A 21,647-nucleotide genomic window follows, 5' to 3' on the forward strand; every position below is an offset into this window, starting at 1 on the left:
AGTCTGTCTCGGTCAAAACGGCTGGACAATCGTTCTGAAGACAAAAACTTTTATGGTTCGGGTCATGAGAGCCAGAGTAGTTGACGATGTTGTTCTCCTTGACTCAAAATGACCCCAATCACCCTCGACGTAAGCGGGACAGTGGCTGGTCTTATCTCGTTTGTGGTTGCGCTACCCTTTGTCAGACTATCAACATGGGACTTGCAACAAGCTTTGGTGTTCTTTTTCCAGTGATCATTAAGAGGTTTAACTCCAGCAGGCAAGAAACAGGTATGAACAACTGAGGTTACCATTTTGATCAGCCCTCAACTGAGGGACGGTAATCATCCTACTACTAGGTGATCCTAGTCCCAGGAAAGGTCCTGGGAAACAATGAAGTAGTCTCTTAACGTCCGGTTCCGAATCTTAACTACAGAGTATAACCATTACATAATCAGTGTGAGCCGAGGCCAGCAGAAAGAATGTCTTGTTCAGGATTGTAAAGCAAGAAAAACGGAAAATCCTTCTGTTAACATATGTGCAGCGAAGGGAATTGATGAGGAGTATTTTTTTTCCTTGTCCTTTTGTGCGCATTTTTATTAAGCGAGCGCCATCTTGGATTCAAACTCGGAGATGGCTTGGAGAGAGAGAGAGACCAAAAGGCGTCTTAGGGAGTAAGACTGAAACTTAAATTGGACCAAAGGGGAGAGGGAGGGGAAGGAAAAACATGTCTGGCGGCAGTCATTGTTTGTGTGAGAAACGGCATTCATCCCCCAAGAGGATCTGATTGGTGCTGTGTGGAGCTAATAGATTGATGCCTGCCAATAAACTGTAAATCGATTTTCTTTCTTCTTTTCTGAAGCACTTCGTGGGCCAACATAAGCACACCTCGATTTGAGAGTGATTATAGGTATTACCTTGGGGGACCTCCTTCCATGTTGAAGGTGTTCACCAGGACATGCTGATGGACACTCTGGGTGTAATTTTTGGCCTCACTTCCCTGAACAGGGTGTAAATAATTTAAATTGTGATTGTTAGCATTGTCCTGAATGTGATGTAAGCTACAACATAAGCCATTGTTCCTCAGAGGCCCTTGCGCCATGCCATGTGCTCACAGCCATGTTGCTCGATTTAATGTGTTGTTGTTGTTGCGTTCAGCTCTGTCTCATACTCACCCATTTAGCTGCACATTGCACCGAAGAGGATCTAACCCTGTGGTTACACAATTGCCACCAATAAATGTGATCTATACAGTAATCAGCAATCAGTAAACAGAGACTTTTGCCAGTCTTTAGCAAGTCATCTGTTGACATCTGAGGTTATTTGTAGCGAAGTATGGTAATTGATCCAACATTATCACCTTCTGAGACAGAGATTTTTCTGTGGCAGTCTCATGGCTCTGGAATAAAAACTTCCAGATAAGATTAAGGACATGCAGTTACTCAGAAACTTCTTTTAAATCACTACTTTAAACATATAGACTGTTTCACCAGATATAAAGATATCAATGACTCAGTTTTTTATATATAAATTATATTTTATACAATGTAGTTGCTTTAGAGACATAGCTTAGGTTTAAAATTGTTTAGCTTTTATATATTAAAACTGATTTTAACATGCATAGGATTTTGTAGTCGTAAAAGCATTGAGACCCCAGTTTCACGGGTTCTTAAGAATATAATCATAACAAAAGCAGCCCATCAAGGGGGACCTGACAGAATTGAGAATTAAAATTGAAGGGTTTCGTGCAAAAAGGGCGTATGCGACATTTTGGGCCGATTTTAATTTTTTGCAGGATCGAGCTAATTTTTGGCAGACTGAGTTGTTTTGATATGAAAAGCATCGTTGCGTAATTGTTTTTGTTGATTTGCGCTTCGTTTTCGAGAAATAACGCGTGCAAAAAAACTCAGTTTTCCAAGGGTATCTTTTGGAGATCTTTTGTTGAGCAAAAAACAAAAGAAACCTTTGTTTTGCTAAAGGATGAAGTCACCGAAGCATGGTATTTGTCGCTAGTTTTATTATTCATATAATTACGCAACTCTCTTACTGTTGCTTCCTTAGCGCAAGCGAATAAGGCGCTGAACTGGCCAGATGGGAGTTTGTTTTGTCATGATACTGGTGGGATACCAGGTTGGTCAATTTTTTTTCCGGTCTATTTCTCTACTTCTTTCAAAAATCAAAACATCTATGTAAAAAAAACCATGCTGTCGAAGCTGGTAAAAGTAACCGTTTAAGTTTGTGCCGCATCAAAATCCACCTTGGAAGGATTCGCTCCAAAAGATGCCGCTCAGAAAACTGAGGGTTTTTTTTGCATACGTTATTTCTCGAAAACGAAGTGCAAATCAACAAAAACAATTACGCAACAATGCTTTTCATGTCAAAACAACTCAGTCTGCCAAAAATTAGCTCGATCCTGCAAAAAATAAAAATTGGTCCAAAATGTCACATATGCCCTTTTTGCACGAAACCCTTCAATTCTGGCAGGAAGCTCCCCTTTCAATGCAAAGGGCAAACTTTTACCTTTGCTTTAGGGTCTGTTCTTTTTTGTATGAGTTAAGGGGGAGAACTGGTGGGATTCAGTGGGGGGTGACCCAAAAAATATTCTTTGTAAGGGGAATGGTCACTCACATAATAATTTTACCATTACGTGCATTGTCACATCTATAAAAGTGCAGAAATATATAGCATTTCTGAAGTTCTAGAAATCTACATTTTCTCACAGTAAGATGCCCCTGCCCCACCTTCTTCTTTGTCATTTTACGGAAAGTTTCAACACAGCCCCAGCAATTATTTGTTTGCAAACACAGTCAACCCCACTAACGAGCATGCCCCCAAAACAGTTAATTAGTACCATAATCACTATCACTTAAAACTACAACTTTATCTGTTATGAAGTTTACTTGGTTAAGTTAATTTTACTCATCATTTTTCTTAGGGTTGGGGGGGGGGGGCAGTGTGGGGTTGTCTTAACAATTTAGGATCATGAGGGGGTCCAGGGTCTTGCACTATTGGCATCATAACACCATGTTGTGATGATGATGGAGGTCCAGGGTTAAAAATTTCTGATAAATAGGGTTGTTGTGATATCTTGCAGGGCCCATCTATTAAATCCCACCAGCCACTTCCCCCTAACCCCGCAAAAATGAATGGTCCTTAGTCTTGGAAGTAGACAGTAAAATATTACACCGTTGCTAATCACTTCTTTCTCTCTCTACAGCTTGGATAGGCTCACTGCAATCATTTCTTATTTTCTTTGCCAGTCCTGTGGCTGGTCGCATGTCAGAGAAATTTAGCTGTCGTTATGTCAGCATGATTGGAGCTGTGACATCAGCAATTGGACTTGTTTTATCATCATTTGCTAACAGCATCATCATTCACTACCTCACATATGGTTTACTGTTTGGTTTTGGTTCTAGTTGCATTCGCACATCAAGTTTCCTTGTGGTTGCAAAATATTTCGACAAAAGGCGACCATTTGCCACAGGGATACTAACATCTGGTGCTGGCCTGGGTTTGTTTGTATTAGCACCAGTTGTTCGAGCTTTGTTGGACAATTTCAGTTTAGACAACACTTTCAGATTCCTGGCAGGAGTTGCCTTTGTGGGTGGGATTCCAGCATTAACATTTGATCCTAATGTGGAGCTAGACAATCCAAATAACTCCAACTCACAGCTGGAAGAAGAGGGCTCTCGCAAAGAAAGAAAAACTAAGATCATAGTGGACTGTTCAGTATGGACAGTGCCTGCATTCACTGTCTTTGCTTTGGCCTTAGCGATGGATCGTTTTGGAGGCGCTATCACTCGTATGCACCTGGCAAGTAAATAAGCAGCAGATCAAGTAATGCGGTAAAGGGCCGTGGTGGATGAAGCGAAGGTGTGAAGGGACGGGACGTGACCCTGTTTTGCTTCAATCAGGAGGTTGGGTGAGGGTTGGAGGGGGCAGCCGCATCTTTGGATCCACCAAAGCGAATTGAAATTATCCTTATGTCAACCTCGTTTCCAGGCTTTCTCTCCTTGGCCAAAGGAGAATGCCTGGGAACGAGTTTGTCCTAATGGTTGGTCACGTCAGTAACATCAGAGGCCTCTATAAGCTAATCTTGGCGCATTATCTACAAGGGAAACTGGGTGGCGTAAATAATTAGGGCGGTGGAATCCGAAGCGAGCAGACAGAGTTCAAACCCGGGACCATGGTGGTTTGTTCTTGGGTAAGAGACGTTACTCTCACAATGTCTCTCTTTACCCAGGTGTGTAAATGGGTACCGGTGAATTGTTGGGAAACTTGACAGATTGCCGAGGAGTAATCTGTGATGGACTAGCATGCTATCCAGGGGAAGTAACGGGATCTCAACTTGAGAAGCAACTAACCACTAAACAGTATTGCTAAATTCGAGATAAATATGTCTGTCTGTCTGTCTCTAGACTACCCGTGTATGCTAGACCATCGCAGCTTACCTGAAATAAACGTGTCGCCCCTTTTTCCCTTATCGTTCGAGCGTGACACGAACAAACACACGAAATGAAAACGGGCACGCGCGCTTTCTCACCCTCGCTACACGTTTTCTGGGAAATTCCTGAAGAAAACGTGTAGCGAGGGTGAGAAAGCGCGCGTGCCCGTTTTCATTTCGTGTGTTTGTTCGTGTCACGCTCGAACGATAAGGGAAAGAGGGGCGACACGTTTATGTCAGGTAAGCTGCGATGGTCTAGCATACACGGGGAGTCTAGAGACAGACAGACATGATTTTATGTTATCTCAAATTTAGCAATACTGTTTAGTGGTTAGTTGCTTCATGCCAGAGAAACAGTACAAACCTGAGCTGTTTTGGTGGCAGCTTATGGTACAATGTAAAGCCCGTAGAAATGTTTCCTTTAATCTGATGTATCATTCTTTGACTGTCAGGTGAAATATTCAGAAGAACAGGGCATCTCTCCCGACAATTCTGCAAAATTACTGATGTTCTATGGTTTTTCCTCGTGCATCGCAAGATTATTAGCAGGACGTGTGTGCGATCTAACATGGGTCAACCCTCACTATGTCTTTCAAGTTGGTAACTTCATTGCAGCTCTATCTATCATTTTTGCCCCTTTGGCCCGGAGTTATATTCATTTTCTTGTATGCAGTTTGTTTTTTGGTGTGGGAGCTGGTATTAGCATCTCCACAAGCAACCTGATATTTTTGACTTGTGTCGATGAGCGGAGGAGGGCATCCGCTTTTGGTCTGGCGAGCTGTTTGGCTTCTTTTTCCGTACTTTCATCTCCCCCGTTGGCCGGTAAGTTTATTTACGTTACATATAACTGCTCATCAAAGCTTTCCTCATCCCTGTGAGTCCTAAACTGAAAACAGGTAATGGGATGACGTAATGCTAGGCCTGCTTGACTGGCGTAAAACTGAACTGAACTGCTGTGAAAATTTCAACAAACTAATGCGCGGTTTTCAACCAAGTTTCGTAAAACCAAAACCACTTTGGTCAGTCACAAGAACCCAGGTCATCAATCGGTCCAGTCAAATCTCCAAGCAGATACACGTAGCTGGCGCGAAACGCGGGAAACTGATGTGCGTGTAATTGCAAGTCACGACTGGTTTTGTTTTATCATCTCATTGGTTGAGAAAGTGGCGTGAACCTCGTTTTAACCAATCATTAAGCATAGAAAAGGAAAACCAATGCCAATGCAATTACTTTCGTTCCTCAAGTGAAAACCGTTCAAAACTTCCACTCGCGTGTTTCTACAAGTCCATAGAAACACGGAAATTGTTTGCTATTTCTTATACAACTAGTGCCAGTTTTGTATTTCTACAGAGTTTTGGCTTTGCTTTCTTCAAGTTTCTCGGTTTTTTTCCTTATATATGAAATTTGTTCTCCCCCAAGGTTTTCTCGCCGATACGTTAGAATCCTATGCGCCTTCGTTTTATTTGGCCGGCGGTGTGCTTCTCCTCTGTGCGGTCCTTCCATTTGTCCTGCTCTGTATTAAAGTCAAGAACAGAAACGATGAAAGTGATCAGGAGATGATAGCTATGGAAGAGGATGGTCAAATTCAGAATGTTTCTGCTTGCTAGGACTCAGAAACGCTGGCTCTGTAGAAGAACGCGTTATAGTTACATATTCATACATGGAACTTTAATAGTAATAGTATTTGAAAATTGTGTATTTACCTACTTGCCCTGAAGATGGCCTAGTCGTTCGGTGTTTCTTTTTACTATTTAACTTTTTTAGCCTTGTAAATAGAAATTATTTTTAAAATCAAGGCGAATATTATGGACAATAGTATTTGAAATTTAAACAGCGCAATTTTCATCTTAATGATCATATGTGCGTCACAAAATATCGTTAAAAACTCAAAAAAACAAAGAAGTGTTCTTCAAAAATATCGTGTAGAAAAAAACCCGGGTAAGACCCATGAACGTGCAAAATGAACGCCGCTGAAATCCTCGATACAAACCAAAAATTAGCTCTTAGGATCAAAAAACTACATGGCTCTTTAACATAAACGTCTTGTGATCAACTGTTGCAACAGGCCTGTTCTCTCAATTTTCAGTCCTTCGTAGTTTTGCTATCACCCTTTCTACAGCACGCGCGACACAGGCATCTACAAGCCAGGCTTATCACCTTGACAACCATGGTAGCTATAGCAACAATAAAAGCGATGACGTCAAGTAAGCAATACTGATACCAAGGGTTGTCGAGCACTTGACCTCCAAGTAATAAAATGTGCCCAAGGTGTCAAACATTTTATAGATAAAAACTATAACACTACATGGACATAGTTTGGGTTTTCCTATGAAATACACAGTAACGGTTTTTGTTTATGATATGAGAATGCCTAAAAATTGACCGGAAAGTAGGACTTACTTGTATACCATGTCCTTTCTTAGCAAAATTAATTTTTTTTTCAATGAAGAATAAGTTCCTCGAGTTAAATTGTCATTACTTAACAGAGGCCTGTTGCCACTTCAATAAAGTTGCAACAGTAAAAAAAGGCATAAAAAAACAGTTTACTTTTTACTAAAATAACACCTGCACACTACTATAAATGTTCTCAATTTTCAGTCCTTCTTAGTTTTGCTATCACCCTCTCTACAGCACACACGACACAGGCATCCACAAGCCAATCGTATCACCACGACAACCATGGTAGCTATAGCAACAATAAAAGCGATGACGTCAAGTAAGTAATACTGATACCAAGGGATGTCGAGCACTTGAGGTCTGAAGTGCCGGGCTCCACCGTGTCTGAGAACATACTCTATCCAGTCACAGGTTTCTTGAAGCGGTGTTCGTCGACGATCCTTTAACAGACCGGAGATATGCATTGCCTTTGATTTGAATCTAAAGGGAAAGTGGAGAACTTGACTGTTAGTAAATTATTTGACCTGTGAATCATGTTTAGGTTCAACAGTTAAACCGTGAGTTAAGCTTGATAGGCTTGAGCCAAACAGTTCATGCATTTACAATAATTTGTAAAATATTCGAAGTGCGAAGTGTCAAATTGCAATTGGCAAAAGATTATTTACTCAGTTGCAACAGTAACGTAGTAAATGCTTTGAACCCAGGAGTATCAGTAGTTCGTATAGTGTGATCGTCCGGGTGAGAGTAGTTCTGAAAAGAACTGTTATTGGTGACTGACGCTTCGACAACCTGAGCGGTAGCCATCTTCGGAGTCAAGTAAATAGTGCATGTCAGTTGATGGTGTTATAAGTCTGGTCCGTTGAAAGTGATTAGTCAGTTTCTTCTAAACACTTGAGGAAGAAAAAAATTGTACAAGTAGTGTAAGTATAAGTAGTATAAGTAGCATGTATATTGTAAATGTAAATGTAATTATAACATCAGTAATGTAAGTAATGTAAGTGCTCAAGTTGTAAATAAAATTCCATTCAGAAAAAAAAAGTGCATGTCAGTTGATGGTGCTATAAGTCTGGTCCGTTGAAAGTGATTATTCAGTTTAGCCATGATGGTATTGGCTTTAAGACTCACTCACCAACAGCAGTTCCTTTCAGAACTACCCTCACCCGGACGATCGCACTATACGAACTACAACAGTAATATTACGAAACATTAGTAGGTATCTTTACCTTGGTTCAGTAATAACACGCTCGATTGTTTCAAACAGTTGCTGGGTATTACTGGTTTTATGATCCACTGCTAAACCAAGGCCAAAATGTTGTGCTTTCTTGGCATTACTTTGCTGGTCTCCAAACAGAGGGAAAGCTACTAACGGAACTCCGTGGTATGTTGACTCATAAAGGCTGTTGTGTCCCACGTGGGAGACAAAAGCTTTGATGTCCTTGTGAGCCAGTAAATCATTCTGAGGTAACCAGTCCACTATTTTGATGTTTGCACCAAGGAAGGAAGGAATGTAGCCTGCAGGAGAGGACAAAGTCACTTGGTCTTTCTTCCTCAAATTCATAAATAATTAATCAAAATTAAATTACAGGCCCGGTCCACACAACGCCAAGGAAATTTGAAAATGGAGGTTTCACTCTAAAAACGCATCAATTTTTTTTCCGTCCACACTACGCTGGAGAAATTTGAAAACGCAACAATCAGCGGCCATTTTGGATTTGTGTTTGAGGAAAACTCGGGCAGGTAAATCACATGTTTATCGTGACGTCACGGTTTTTCGTAAAGCTCCGTTTTCAAAATGTTTGTTTCGTCCACACTAAAACGCCAGCGGGGCCAAAGACCCTGTCCACACTACTCCGGACATTTGTAAATCTTGGTTGGATATCTGATCTTAATTAGAGGAGATTTTTACAATTTTCTTTCTCGGATTTCTCTTTAGTTTTAGCTTCGATTGAGAAGATATATCAAACAATGAAGACAGTGTTTGACCACATTTCAAAAACACCTCGTAGTTCGTCAAAAATACTCCGCTACGCGTCGTATTTTCAACTCTCTTCTCGATGTTTGGAAATGTGGTCAAACCTGGTATTTCGTGTTTAACAGATTACGCAAAACTTAGCAGAGTGAGAGCTTAATTTACCAAATGCTCAAGATTGAGACTTCATACAATACAGATTTTGATTTTCGTCGACATTAAAACATATCGTTCAAAAAAAAAAAAAACGACAGCCAGCAGACCGGCTGACGGACGGAAATACCATGAGATAAACAAATGAAAAGACTGTTCGATCCAAAAACTGACTTATTCACCGTTTTCCCTGAAGAAAAAGGTAAAACGTGGAAATGGAGTTGCCGACTGATTGCTTGATTTTATATATTACACTGATACCTTTAAGCCTCCACACAACTTTCTGTTTCAGCTTTCCAAATGCTGCAGTTAGCATGTCTACCGCCTTTCGTGAAAGAATTGAAGCCACGTTTGATCCAAAGGAAACAATAATAAAGCCATGGCCCCCTGAATTGCTGACAAATTTCTCTAATTCCGGAGGGAGGGGTCTACCATCTCTGACACTCAGTGGTCCAACCATCACGTTGCCTGTTGAATATAATCCCAACAACTTCATTTCACCTTGGTAAGCAAAAGCCAGCAGCAGTCTGTCCACAAACGTTTCATTTTTATTCTTAATGTTTTCCTTGCGATCTCGACGAACTCAAGACAAAACAGAGGACCTGCGGACAGACTAGGCCAGAGGTCACCTAAATATCCTTGGTATGTTGGGTCGAGGCATGGATTCTCTACGAGAAATATAATTAAAATCTCTTGTAACAATTACTGAGATTTAAAAGCTCGAGATTTAGGGACGGTGGATGGCAAATTTTGCCAGAAGGCGAGACTAGCGTTGTTGTTGTTTTTTGGGAACCAAAGACATTTTTGACTATTTTAGATCGCAAGACCGAGACTTCAAAGTGTTTAAAAACCGAGAGTGCGAGATCACGAGACCAATGGGTTCGGAAGGACCATTCACCACCCCTAGATAATCTAATTATTTCAGACGAATTCGAACTAAATTTCTTTCAGATAACGAGTTCTATTGTTTCTCTACTTATTAAAAGTAGTATTATGCTCTAACAAAATCGCAGAAAGATTGAATTGCCGTTTTAAACTTGCAGCTTTTTACAGATTTACACCCTGCCTGTGAGCTACGCCATTTGCAAGGGCTACCTCCTGCCTGTAAGCTACGCCATTTGTTAGGGCTACCACCTGCTTTGTGGGCGTGCAGGGGCTTGAAATTCTTTTCATCCCTAAGAGGCACCAACTCTAAAACAACACATTATCTCCTATCACATTTTTTTTCAACTCAATACCCTGAAAGGTACTACAAAAGCTACTGCTGTGGACCTTTTGAGGCTGGACACCGGCCCTAAGAGGCACCAAAACTGCTTACGACGACGGTACAACGAGCACCCCGGTTCTTTTTATATGAGATTCCCCCGGGGGTCAATGTCCTGTTCCAGGGAACTGAGTTATCTAGCAACGTTTACTATTTGAACATTTGTGTATACATTACAGGCGTACAATGCCATGGAATAAACCACACAATCAATGATATGATACTTGCTTTTCCATGAACTTTTCATACCTGGTAATAGAGGTTGAGGATACTCCAAAGCAAAATCTGCTGTAATTATAACCAGTTCAGTATCGCGAGCAGCCTGCAGGTAGCTTCTCTCAGGTTTGATGTTGTACTTGACTTTCAGAGCATTCATTGGTCTATCGATCGCAAAATACACGAAGAGATTTACTCCAACGTATACTCCAAAATTGATGGCACGTTCCACAAAAGTCATTTTATCAGAAAATCCCGTCATTAGTTCTGGAACATAAGAGACTGGGATGGGTACCGCATGGAAATATGAAGCAAATAGGTTGTTTGGAGAAACAGGCATAATCTCCACTCTTGGAATACCAAGGTGTTCACCAAGTGATACAGCGCCGAATGCAGCAGTGTCGTGAACTAAAAGGTCAAAGTCTTGCAGTTCTTCAAAAACTTCTGTGCTGTTTAATAGACCTTCACACATGGTAGGCATCACCTCACTTGCTTTCAGCATCAATTGTACTTTGTTCCCCTCAAGTTCAAGCCGTATCATTTCATCCAAGAAGTCAGGTGTACAAGGCACTTGGTAAATCTTGTGTGGCACTTTCTCACTGGGTTTGACTTTTTGGGTTGATGGCACAACCAGTACAACCTAATGGTCATACATAAATACAATACTTGAACAAAAAATTCCTTCCGTTTGCCCAACAGTGAGACAAAGGTAGAGAAATTCTCACTCAGTTTTCAAAACCCCAAATTAGTTAGCTCTCTCAGCACTGGGATTCAAAATGCCTTTAGTATTGCTGTGTTCACCTCTAAACTTAAGTCATCTTAGCTTTCTTGGTGTAAGTACGTTTTTCTTCTCTTAGTGTGCTTGTTTGCTTTTTTCTCTTCGTTTGCTTTTGCGCTTTCGCGCGTTTAGTGTTGGTCAATTAAGTACTTTTTATTCTAAATTATGATCATTTTGTGTGGCGATAATAGCATTTTTATTCACTTTTGTTAAGTATTTCGTTTATTTTCAGAACAAGAGCTATTCCTGAAAAGGAAGGTCAACTGACTGTTAATGCGTTTTTTCTTTGTCTTTAAAATGCTTCTTCCTTTGTTTTTTTTTTTTTCTGTGTGGTAATTTGTGCGCTTCTGAACCAGTAAAATATTGCCCTACCGTTATCTGATGGCTTATACGTTCGTTTTGCCTAATATGTTAACTCGGTGATTTAATTTTTTTCAGAGCGACAGGCCGCCGTCAACGAGGTCTGTTAACAGTTTTTTCCGTATGGCAATTCCTATTTTACTGAATCAGAGCAAGCTTACTTTATGCCTTTCTACGTCGCGGTTAAAAAAATGTAACTTTTACAGCGACACGTAGTCCCAAAGTAGATTGTATACAAATATATGTAACATGACGTAAACACTAGGACTGGATGCGGCATTTAATACGTTTAGTTGTTGTCAAAATAAAAGGACACGTGTTGTTCCTAAAGATACAACATTGTTAGTCATTAGTAACTACTAAAAGGATACATCGCAGGGGCACCCAACGGATCGTTTCGGTAAATTATCTGTTCGGAAGGCCTTTAATCCCCTCTGATTTTCTTAATAGAATTGTCACCTCGAACTTTCGTGATGTGAGAAATTTAATGTCTGTTGTTTTCGGATTGTTAAAAATGTCGTTTTAGGTACCGAGAAAAGGTCAGCTATCATTTTCGGAAAGGCGATAAGACCTAAGGTTTTCGGGAAATGGACAAAAAAGCCCTAATCATAGCCTGCGTCGCAAGCGTTTCTGTGGGGTTCGGGAGCAAAGAATTACAGCGCGAAAAATGGAGCGCCCCTCTTTCTTTTTTTTTTGGCTCTCGTCCCATTTTCCGCGCAGACAAAACACCGAAAATCCCGTTCCTCGGTCTTTCTTTGCTTCCAAACCCCACGGAAACGCTTGCTACGCAGGCTACCCTAATAAATTCCAGAATACTCAAGTTCCCCTAGAATAACCAAACAGATAGCGCAATCTAAAATTAACCTACAGAGCTTTAAAAGTACTCCAGATAGCCTAAAACAGCGTTTAAAAGCATTCGAGAGAAAACGGTCGTTGGGTGCCCCTGACATCGTACAACAGTAATTTTAGAGCAAGCCTTACGTGTACCATGTACCACAAAGTTGTTCTGTTCTGCAATTTATGGCTCTATCTCTTCTCTAAACATGCTAACTTACAAACACCATCCACTACCTGTTTGCTAAACTAGTATTAAAACAAACAGTCACCTCCAGTATGCAGAGGAAGATTTCGTGACGAGCCCAAAGATTGGCTGCGTAGAAGGCTAACCAGGTGAAGGAGTTTTATGGCGAAAATGAATGCGTGACTTAATTGAATCAAATCTTTATTCACAACATGGTGTTACGCGTGACAGCCAAGCTGATGGCGACGGTGTCTTTTCAGTCTGTGATTCATCACTAGGGAGTTTCTTTTTTCAGTTAAAACACCTACAGTCGTGTAATAAGTCTTTTACTAACCAAGCTTGCTCGGAACGATACCGAAAGAATATCGGCTTTGTTTTTTTTGTCCGTACGGGCAACACCAGTATGTAAATAACCAACAGCTTGATCTTATAATCCTCTCTCTAGTATGGGTCGCACTTGGGAAATCTTTGCCAGAATTTGTTTACTTTGCGGTGGAAATCTGCCATCGCGGGCGTTTGCCTAGTGCGACCGCAGGTTTTTCGCTTTGGCAAAAACTTTGCGAATCGGCGACGCCGTAGTGCCTGGGTGGGGCAGGCAGATTTTCGAAAAGTCGAGCCAAACAATGGGTAACTGTCAACGCTTGTCAGCATAACATGAAAAACGATACGCGCGGGAAGTTCAGTTCTAGTTCGCGGTCTTTAGGAGAATGGGAATGGGAAACGGAGAACGGGGAACGGGGAACGGGGAACGGGGAACGGGGAACGGGGAACGGGGAACGGGGAACGGGGAACGGGGAACGGGGAACGGGGAACGGGGAATCTTTAAAATGGGGAATCTTTAAAAGCGGGAATCTTTAAAACGGGGAATCTTTAAAATGGGGAATATTTAATAGCGTTAATCTTTACTTAAAAGTGAACGAGAATCTCTCAGTTTCCCACCGGAAGCTATTTATTCTGGCACATGTATCAACTCAACAGGTACAGAGACAGTTGTGGTATTTATTCATTGTAATTATATTGCACGCTATTAAAGCACATTGGTTTAGCGGGATAGTGGAGCGGTTCAAATCTCGATTCTCACTCTTTGAGATCCGCTAGACCGACCAAAGAATCGAACCGCCTGGATTTATCTTATCTCCGGACTGTGACGTTTTTAAATTGAGTTTCACAGCGATCGATATTTGTCGTAGCCTTATCATGTGCTAATGGAAGGACTTACGACTTAACGACAAATATATGGCAGGGAAAACACGTTTTTGGTCATTTAATCGATAAATCAACAGTCCCCTAAATCTAGTTTTCACATGACGTCGCTAAAATTCAAACTACAAAACTATTAATCATCCTGAGATTTTACTTTCATGATGTGTAAGAGCAGCTGAAAACTAATATTCATACAAGTTTTTGCTCCAAGTGGGTTCTTGGTTTTGTAATAGACTACGCTTGAATTTCTAAGCTTTTGCGTGACGCGGCATTCACATGACAGGCAAGAAAGCTGTCATGTTGGTTAAAAGAGTGACTTATTTCGGGGAATTTGGCTATCTGAACAGTTCATGTATTAGAAAAAGTATTATTTTTAAAATGTTTTTGAGTTCCTGAAGAGATAAATTTACGCTTTTGTAGCAAACCTCACTGACAGATGTTTCTGTTGGTTTCCGGCGCGCTGCCATCCGGATGGGCGCCAGTATGGTGTCTCCATCAAAATCTCTATAAATTTGGGTAAAAAAAATTCTCCGCATATCTTGCGTAAGAAACATTGCTGTGACCTAAATCTTGGCGAAAGTCTTTGCATATTTACCTTCTTTCTCTTCAAGATTCGGGACTTTATCATTTGAACTGTTTTGATTTTTATTTTGATTTATTTTGAACGGCGTGACACTGAAAACCAGCAATAAAGTAATTCGATGCTCGATGCCCGAACGATGTGACGACGAATTTCGCGTATAATCCTTTATTGTGTGCTTAATGATACCTCTTTCTGCGCCATGCGGTCATGCGAAGAAAACTTTAAAGTGCCCATTGCATTCACTTTAAAGAAGAAAGAATCGGTCGCTTTGAAGGTCTTCCACAGTTTAAGTGGAATGATCTCGGCGAACAGGATGTGATAGGGGAAGGGTCGTTTGGAGTCGTTTTTATCGCAGAAACCAGGAACAAGGACGGAAAGTCGAAACAGTGGTTGACAAGAAATCACCCGCTTTTAAGGATTCCCGCTTAAAAAAGATTCCCCATTTTAAAGATTCCCGCTTTTAAAGATTTCCCGTTTTAAAGATTCCCGCTTTTAAAGATTCTCCATTTTAAAGATTCCCGCTTTTAAAGATTCTCCATTTTAAAGATTCCCGCTTTTAAAGATTTCCCGGTTTAAGGATTCCCGCTTTTAAAGATTTCCCGGTTTAAAGATTCCCGCTTTTAAAGATTTCCCGTTTCAAAGATTCCCGCTTTTAAAGATTCCCCGTTTTAAAGATTCCCCATTTTAAAGATTCCCCCATCTTAAAGATTCCCCATTTTAAAGATCCCCCGTTCCCCATTCCCATTCCCCGTTCCCCATTCCCATTTCCCGTTTCCCGTTCCCCGATTCCCTGTTCCCCGATTCCCTGTTCCTCGATTTCCCGTTCTCCGATTCCCCGTTCTCCGATTCCCCGTTCTCCGATTCCCCGTTCTCCGATTCCCCGTTCTCCGATTTCCCGTTCTCCGATTCCCCGTTCTCCGATTCCCCGTTCTCCGATTCCCCGTTCTCCGATTCCCCGTTCTCCGATTCCCCGTTCTCCGATTCCCCGTTCTCCGATTCCCCGTTCTCCGATTCCCCGTTCTCCGATTCCCCAATTCCCCGTTCCTCGTTTTAAAGATAGCCATGTCAGTCAGTGCGACCCTCCGTTCCTGTCTAAAAGTTTTCCTTCCCGGTTGCAGTTTCAAATTTTTGTGGTTTTTTAGCCGGCAAAGATGAAAACTTTTCCCAAGTGCGACCCATACCTTATATCCTTTCTTTTGAATTCTCGGTAAAGCTCGATGTGGAAGCTGAAATTATTCTGGCATATTTAGGAGCTATTTCATTTATTTTTCCATCAATAAACGCGAATTCCTCAGTTGCTGTAGACACAGGTGGCACAAGCTCGCAAATGAGCTTCTCCTGTGCATACACTAGTTCTCAGGTTACGCGACAGTCCAAATACTGCGATAAAGTATAGGGTTTTGTATGGGAAAAACGTTTATACTCTTAAGCCTAAACAATACGAAGGAATATGATTAAAACAATGAACCAACCCGCTTCAAGCGTGTGTTACATTGGTTCCGGTGAGGTTTCTGGGCCCATTTATGGTCATTTAGGTGATTTTCAGCCTTACTGTACTGCTCTGTCCTCAAGTTGAGAGGAACAACGTTCGTGACCATTGACATGACCATTAACACCGCCAAAAAATCTCAATAAATTAACGATCTGCACAACCTATCCAGGAAAGAGTGACAGCCCAAAATAGTTGTGTCTGCTGTCGATATCCCCGTGTTCGTTCATGTTTCAAACGATGCAATAAATCCCGTTTTACGTCGAATAATAACACCATTCACAGATGGGTCAAAGTCTGTTTTTCGCCGACTATTGAGCAACTCAGCATGAAAGTCATAAAAATTGATAGGACAACAATAAAACTCCATTACATACATAATTATGCTTCATACCTAGTATGATACCCAAGACAAGGACTTAACCCACATCAGTAAAGTGAAATTTACGATTAGCGTTCCCTGATACACTCCACATTGCCTTTCCTTGGGGCATAAAAAGGCATACATATTAAAATGATGTTTCTGTACCTCATGGCCGCGAGAAGCCAGTTCTTCCATTGTAAGCCTCATGTTCATGTACTGTGACCCTCCAATGGTAAGGAAGCCAGCAATCCGGGCCGACCAAGCCGAGTTAACGACTAGTAACAATGTAAGCAGCGAGAGCAACGCCATTTCTCCTGTTTGTGTTGCCGTCACGCAATTTGAACTATGGTGACCTGATATGTCCTATTAAAACAGGATATATTGTGGAACAATAGTTAATCATTAACCCTTTCAAAATCGTCACGTTTATTGAATTATACAGTCAAACTTGTGTTAGGCGGACACCCCCGGGACCCTTGCTAGTGTCCGCTTAATACAGGGTGTCCGTTGAAAACAGGTTCCCTCAGAATTCGAAGGGTCATATTAATATTCGTCAGTATCAAAAGACCTTGAAAGGATCAAATGGTGTTCTCGTAAACGGTCGAGAACTCTGAAACACCGTATTTTCATAAACAATGACAAGTATATGGGGTAAAGCGATTTAAGTATACAGCAACATTATCTGTATTGATCGAGCCATGTGAAGGTTTACAAAATCAAACAAGAACAAAAGGTTCTGTAAAAACAAAACCGAATGACAAAATATTGCATTTCGTTGACGGCTCAGTTCGCTGGCAAGCTTAAATGATCGATCTACTAAAACATGGACAAAAACATCATGTATTCTGTTTGCAGTGCCCGTTTGATACAGGTTTCTGACAATAGAAATGACCACAAAAGTCAAGTTTAAGGTGTCCGCGTCCGCTTAATAGAGGTGTCCGTTGAATACAGGTATTTTTTACAGTAAAAGTGGGAAAAGAAAAATGGGACTTGCACTGCTGTCCGCTAAATAGACGGTGTCCGCTTAATATGGGGTCCGCTTAATACAGGTTTGACTGTAGCCACATTTTATCGCACATCAATTTATATTCAGGTACATAATTTGACTTGCGATCTTCAGTTTCCCTCCACGCTTTCTTCTTTTATCTTCGCCGGTTAAAACAAAGGAAAAAACGCCTGATCGCAGGATATTGAAAATCAAACGTCCAATCAGTATTTTCTTAACTGTAACAAGTCTACAAAAATATGGTGCACAGCAATTTGTAAAACTGGGGTCATCAAGAGGACACAGTCTGCTCATGACACAATGTCCAGTCAGTCAATGGGTCAATATTCTACTTGGCTGTATGTAAAACGACATCGTTGACTAATTTTAAGGAGTCTGCGACCACTCTCAGAAGTAAAAAGCCCTTGAAGTATCCGCTCAGTTTTATCCAACAAAATGGCCTAATAATGGTGTCTGCGTCCGCTTTATAGAGGTGTTCGCAATTCTGTTTTATAGCAAATGTTAGAAGAAAATTTAGGGACCCAACTGGTATCCACTAATAGAGGGTGTCCGCTTAATAGGGAGTCCGCCTAGTAATACAGGTTTCACTGGATCTGCGCGTGACGTTACGAAGCGAACAAAAGTCTAGGGAGCTTTCTATTCAGCCAAAACTTGCTGAAATTTTGCAACGGGAGGGAAAAGTTTGAAAATTTGGGAATACCTCGCTAACGTTTTGAAACATTTCAATGTGGGCAAAGGCTGTTCCATTGACCAATGAAAATTTCCCAAAATTTTGGTGGAATGGATTGGCCTAGCCTGCGTAGCAAGCGTTTCCGTGGGGTTTGGGTGCAAAGAAAGCCCGAGGAATGGGATCATAGATTTCGGTGTTTTGCCTGCGCGGAAAATGTGGCGACAACCAAAAAAAGAACTCCACAGAAACGCTTGCTACGCAGACTAAAATTGGCCAGGAACTAGAAACATCGTCTTACAAAAGCTTATTTATTACGTCGTGGCTGCGATGATCCCTGATCCCTGATTTTGACATAATGCTTCGCACGCGTGCCACTGAATATATACCGTAAACTACCGCTTATAAGCCCTGGGCTCATACATCTTCGTAAGGGCTTTTAGATGGGCTTATAAACAGAGGAGATCATATCCGAGGGGGCTTATAACCAGAATAAAAAACCGTTTCGAAAAGAGTTATTGATCGAAACAGGTTCCTCATTTCCTGGTTTTTAATTAAGCTTTAAAACAACACAATAAAACAAGTTCAAAACAGCGAAAGCTAGAAGAGGGCTTAGAACCGGATGAATTTTTGCTTTTTAAGTAGATTGGCCAATAAGCGGGGTCTTATAGGTAGTAAGGGGGGGGGGGGACTTATAAGCGACAGTTTATAGTGAAAACATATTGATAGTTAATAAACAGGCTTCTCCATGGCTATAATGAAAGATGCTTTTCTTTGACGATCTCCACAGTTCACAATCGTCGAAACCTGAGAGAAACTTATGGGTTTTAGTTCATGTTCGTCGACAGCAATCTCCTCATCTTGAACCTGGTCTAATTCCATTTCCATATCATGATCGGCGTATTCCTCTGATTTTCGTTTAACACAAATTAGAAAAAATGGAATGATGGACGCAACGATTCCAAATCCACCCGCTATTAAAAACGCGCCGATGTAGTTACCGAACTTGTCAGCCATAAGCCCTGAAAGGACAACAAGAAGAATGCAAGATCAAAATTTCAACTCTAGCTAACTCTGGCAAGGATGGACATGACACTGAAAGCAATGAAAGGGGTACTATCATAAGGCGCGGTGGCCTCATGGTTAGTGGGCTCGCCTCCAGATCGAGCAGTCCGGGTTCGAGTCCTGGCCGGGGACATTGTGTTGTGTTCTTGGGCAAGACGCTTTACTCTCACGGTGCCTCTCTCCAGCCAGGTGTATAAATGGGCACCGGCGAATTTAATGCTGGGGTAACTCTGTGATGGAGTTGCATCCATGCAGAAGGGGGGTAGAAATACTCCTAGTCGCTTCATGCTACTGAAACCGGACTATGAGCGCCGCCCCTATTCGCCACTTGGCTCGTATAAAGACTTTGGTCCTCTTACTCACGTATTTTGGCAGCTTAAGCGACAAAATTTCATGACATACGACGTACCAGTCGTAAAAGGGTTCCCGATTTTACCTGAAGTAATCCTCAGTTTTCAAGCCCAAGGGCGAAGTTTTGTTTGATCGTCGACCCAGAAATCTCAAAATAACCTAAATGCAAGTCAAATAACATTTTGGTTCAGGTTTTCCAAAGTATTTTAATGCTTAATAAATGACAAAAATTAGCATTTTGCATTTCTCTTCCGATTCCCCTCCTCTTAGGACTCCAGCTTCCCTCCCTTTCCTCTCCCACCTCCCGCCTCCCGCCTCCCGCCCCCTATTCTCCCGGGCTACCGCCCCACTGTTCCCCACATATATACTATAAGTGCTACTGTTAAATCGCATCACACTTACCAAATAAAGGTGGAGCGCTCAAAAAAAAAGCCAGCACCACCCAAAATGATAAATCCAACTATTGAGGCTTTTTTCGATTCCTCGTCAACAACCTCCATGCATTCGACCATAAAAGTTGACACCAACATCCCGTCCGCCATACTGAACACGATGGCATAAACCGCCAATGCAGCATAGGTTTGTGCCAGGCTTAGTAGCATTGTTGAAGCTCCCATGATGAAGGTGGCCGCTTGAAAGAGACGAATTGTGTTTATGTACTTCACATCACACAGAAAACCTCCTCCAAGACGACCTAATGCACCAGATATACCAATGAACAGGAAAAGAGTTGAACTTTTGCCAGCTGTAACACCCAGATCATTGCAATATTTTATCTGAAAATATAACAGTGTGTCAACTGAAGGCGTTAGACTGCAGTTTAGTAGTCTAACATGACATTATAGGACGTTATGTGCATAGCCGTTGCATAATCCACGCAACACATGTAGCCCTGGGTCCGTTCCTTTGGGGTGATCAGGATCAGAATTCCACGGATTCCCTGACCAGCGGAATGGATTCATCGGTTCCTTTGATGTGCCATGATCTGAACGATCTTCCATCACTGATCCTGATCCTGATCCAGATGACCCTATGGAACGCATCCATAGACATGTCAATTGTCAACTAAATCAACACAAATACAAACCTGACTAAGCAGGTGATGGGATGTAAGCTGTATACAACAAATCCAGGGACCCACCCCCCCCCCTAAAAAGTGACAGGAGGGCTAAGTACACCCGCTGGGCAACATGGACATGATTGCGTTCGTCAGTTACCTACGTGTTACCCTCTACATGCGCAGCTTGAAACGATGTTGAACACGTTTTATGTATTTCTTGTCCTTTGGTTTCTAAAATCAACTCAGTTGAAGCAGTACAAGAGATGATTGCCATCATATTCTCTTGTCGCCATGGAAAGGAGTACCACAACAGCCACGGGGATAGAAGGACTACCTTCTGCATTAGTGCAATATAGCCTTAGAGTGAGGAGGTAAGTAATCTTGGCAGAACATATTGCTGTGTATAGTACTCACCAGATGCACGTGTGGTACTATGCGAGAAGTTGCGAAGAATGGTATTGTTGACAGCAATATAAAAATGGTAGGCTCCTTTAGCAGCGACAGATTTAATCTGAATTTCTTGCGAGGAGCATTAAGATGTTCATTGGATGTTGTCCTTTCACGAAGTAAACATCCGCTGAGAGATGTCACGGCCAAAATTCCAGCAAAAACACGGAAGGTTTTCCTCCAACCAAAAACGTCCACTAGCGCTTGAAAAGTAGGGCCCAGAATCATTTGCCCAAGTCCTTGACCAGTGGTTACGAACCCAAGAGCGAGCGATCTTCTTTTGGTGAAGTAATGTGTAACAATAATCGTCGAAGTAACATAAACAAGCGACACTCCCACAGCAAAGGGTAAACTGAAGGCTATGTAGAGGATGATGATGCTGGGGGCAAAAGAACCAGCTGCCATGCCTACTGAACATAACACGCATCCTAATATGGTAGTAATTCGCAGCCCGAATCTATTAAGGAAGCCGCCCGTTATGGGACCAAGAGAAGTAGCCACACCCATAGCAATGGATGACACCCACGCTGCAACACAAATGGAATAATTTGTGTTAATTCTCAGAACGCTAGAGTACGTAAAACTCATCATCTCTCTTCGTCAAGTTAACCCAGAAACTTATCATGGTTCCATATGGAACTGGGACGGGAATGGAGCTTTGTAGCCCCCAAATGTTAGGTAAAAGCTCCTATGAAACTGTAAGCTCGCATTGAAAAACTGCGGTATTCTACCTAATACATCAAACACGAAAGACTGTGTTTGGAGAGATGTCCAAACACCGCGAAGAAAGTTGACAATACGACGCGTAGCGGAGTATTTTTGACGGACGTC

The 21,647-nt window shown here is 41.7% G+C and overlaps 2 protein-coding genes and 1 pseudogene across 3 annotated transcripts in view; 1 reads left to right on the forward strand and 2 right to left on the reverse strand.

The window, feature by feature from the left end:
• Positions 1–10: 10 nt before the first annotated feature.
• Positions 11–9,037, forward strand: LOC110043160 (monocarboxylate transporter 10-like). Its single transcript, XM_020748591.2, has 4 exons — positions 11–270; positions 3,197–3,792; positions 4,876–5,245; positions 5,843–9,037. The coding sequence occupies exons 1-4, from the start codon at positions 87–89 to the stop codon at positions 6,028–6,030; spliced, it is 1,338 nt and encodes a 445-aa protein (XP_020604250.2). The 5' UTR covers positions 11–86; the 3' UTR covers positions 6,031–9,037.
• LOC110043163 (UDP-glucuronosyltransferase 1A5-like) lies at positions 6,081–16,936 on the reverse strand. Its single transcript, XM_089292649.1, has 5 exons — positions 16,386–16,936; positions 10,456–11,062; positions 9,204–9,410; positions 8,044–8,332; positions 6,081–7,300 (listed from the first exon to the last, which is right to left on the reverse strand). Exons 1-5 carry the CDS (start codon positions 16,527–16,529, stop codon positions 7,018–7,020), a joined length of 1,530 nt encoding a protein of 509 aa, XP_089148775.1. The 5' UTR covers positions 16,530–16,936; the 3' UTR covers positions 6,081–7,017.
• A 1,254-nt stretch (positions 16,937–18,190) lies between these two features.
• Positions 18,191–21,647, reverse strand: part of LOC110043220 (monocarboxylate transporter 13-like) — a 5,828-nt pseudogene continuing 2,371 nt past the window's right edge. The window contains exons 2-4 of the transcript XR_016208100.1: positions 20,784–21,343; positions 19,712–20,085; positions 18,191–18,915 (exon numbers count right to left, since the gene is read on the reverse strand). The product of XR_016208100.1 is annotated as a monocarboxylate transporter 13-like (transcript). The remainder of the gene's footprint in view (positions 18,916–19,711; positions 20,086–20,783; positions 21,344–21,647) is intronic.

This window comes from Orbicella faveolata, unplaced genomic scaffold (genome assembly GCF_042242905.1).
Source record: "Orbicella faveolata isolate gen_17 unplaced genomic scaffold, um_ofav_v1 contig_24, whole genome shotgun sequence".
Taxonomy (NCBI): domain Eukaryota; kingdom Metazoa; phylum Cnidaria; class Anthozoa; order Scleractinia; family Merulinidae; genus Orbicella; species Orbicella faveolata.

Coding starts and splice junctions, on each gene's coding strand:
- LOC110043160 (XM_020748591.2), top strand. CDS start 87: ATGTTGTTCTCCTTGACTCAAAATGACCCCAATCACCCTCGACGTAAG. Junction 3,793..4,875: donor CTATCACTCGTATGCACCTG/GCAAGTAAATAA, acceptor TTTGACTGTCAG/GTGAAATATTCAGAAGAACA. Junction 5,246..5,842: donor TTCATCTCCCCCGTTGGCCG/GTAAGTTTATTT, acceptor TTCTCCCCCAAG/GTTTTCTCGCCGATACGTTA.
- LOC110043163 (XM_089292649.1), bottom strand. CDS start 16,529: ATGGCGTTGCTCTCGCTGCTTACATTGTTACTAGTCGTTAACTCGGCT. Junction 11,063..16,385: donor TGGCTTCTCGCGGCCATGAG/GTACAGAAACAT, acceptor TATGACCATTAG/GTTGTACTGGTTGTGCCATC. Junction 9,411..10,455: donor TCCTCAACCTCTATTACCAG/GTATGAAAAGTT, acceptor TATATTCAACAG/GCAACGTGATGGTTGGACCA.